The 551-nt window shown below is 35.4% G+C and overlaps 1 protein-coding gene across 3 annotated transcripts in view; it reads right to left on the minus strand.

Moving 5' to 3' along the window:
- The window catches only part of LOC106884332 (glycine receptor subunit alpha-2), a 206,315-nt gene that overhangs the window by 199,519 nt on the left and 6,245 nt on the right, over positions 1-551 (minus strand). For 2 of the 3 annotated variants that reach the window (XM_052972554.1, XM_052972552.1), the window contains exon 1: positions 142-545. The exons of the other annotated variant lie outside the window; for it this stretch is intronic. In XM_052972554.1, the coding sequence (XP_052828514.1) occupies positions 142-170 (29 nt within the window). In that variant the 5' untranslated portion in view covers positions 171-545. Of the gene's footprint in view, positions 1-141; positions 546-551 lie in introns of those variants that run through there. 3 annotated transcript variants of the gene reach the window in all.

Raw genomic sequence — 551 nt, forward strand, 5'->3', positions numbered from 1 at the left:
AAAAAAAACAAAAACAAAAACTAATTTACACCACCCGGATACACTCTCTCACACTCTCTCTCTCTCTCTCGTTCTTGTATTGTCTTGTCGCTAAGTCATTATTATACAATATGATAGACAAAGTACTTTTACGGTACTTACAGCTTTAGCATTCCGTTACATACTAACATACTCACACACACACACACACACGCACACACACTTTTTGAGTGTAATCACCTCAGCAGATACAAGAGAAATATCTACAATATATAAGTGCAGTTGTGTGTGTACATACACACATACATACATACATACATACACACATACATACATACATACATACGTGTGTGTGTGTGTGTGTGACTATTTTCGCCTTGACGAAAATAAATGGTGTCAATGTTATTGTTGATATTTTTGGTGTGCAATTTGAAGCAGATGATGATGATGGTGGTGGTAGTGATGATGATGATGATGATGATGATGATGATGATGATGATGATGATGACGATGTTGATATTTCATGTGGTAACGACTTCGTGCTTTTCCTTTTCTTTTTTCTTTTGTTCTTT

This window comes from Octopus bimaculoides, chromosome 13, assembly GCF_001194135.2.
Source record: "Octopus bimaculoides isolate UCB-OBI-ISO-001 chromosome 13, ASM119413v2, whole genome shotgun sequence".
Classification (NCBI taxonomy): domain Eukaryota; kingdom Metazoa; phylum Mollusca; class Cephalopoda; order Octopoda; family Octopodidae; genus Octopus; species Octopus bimaculoides.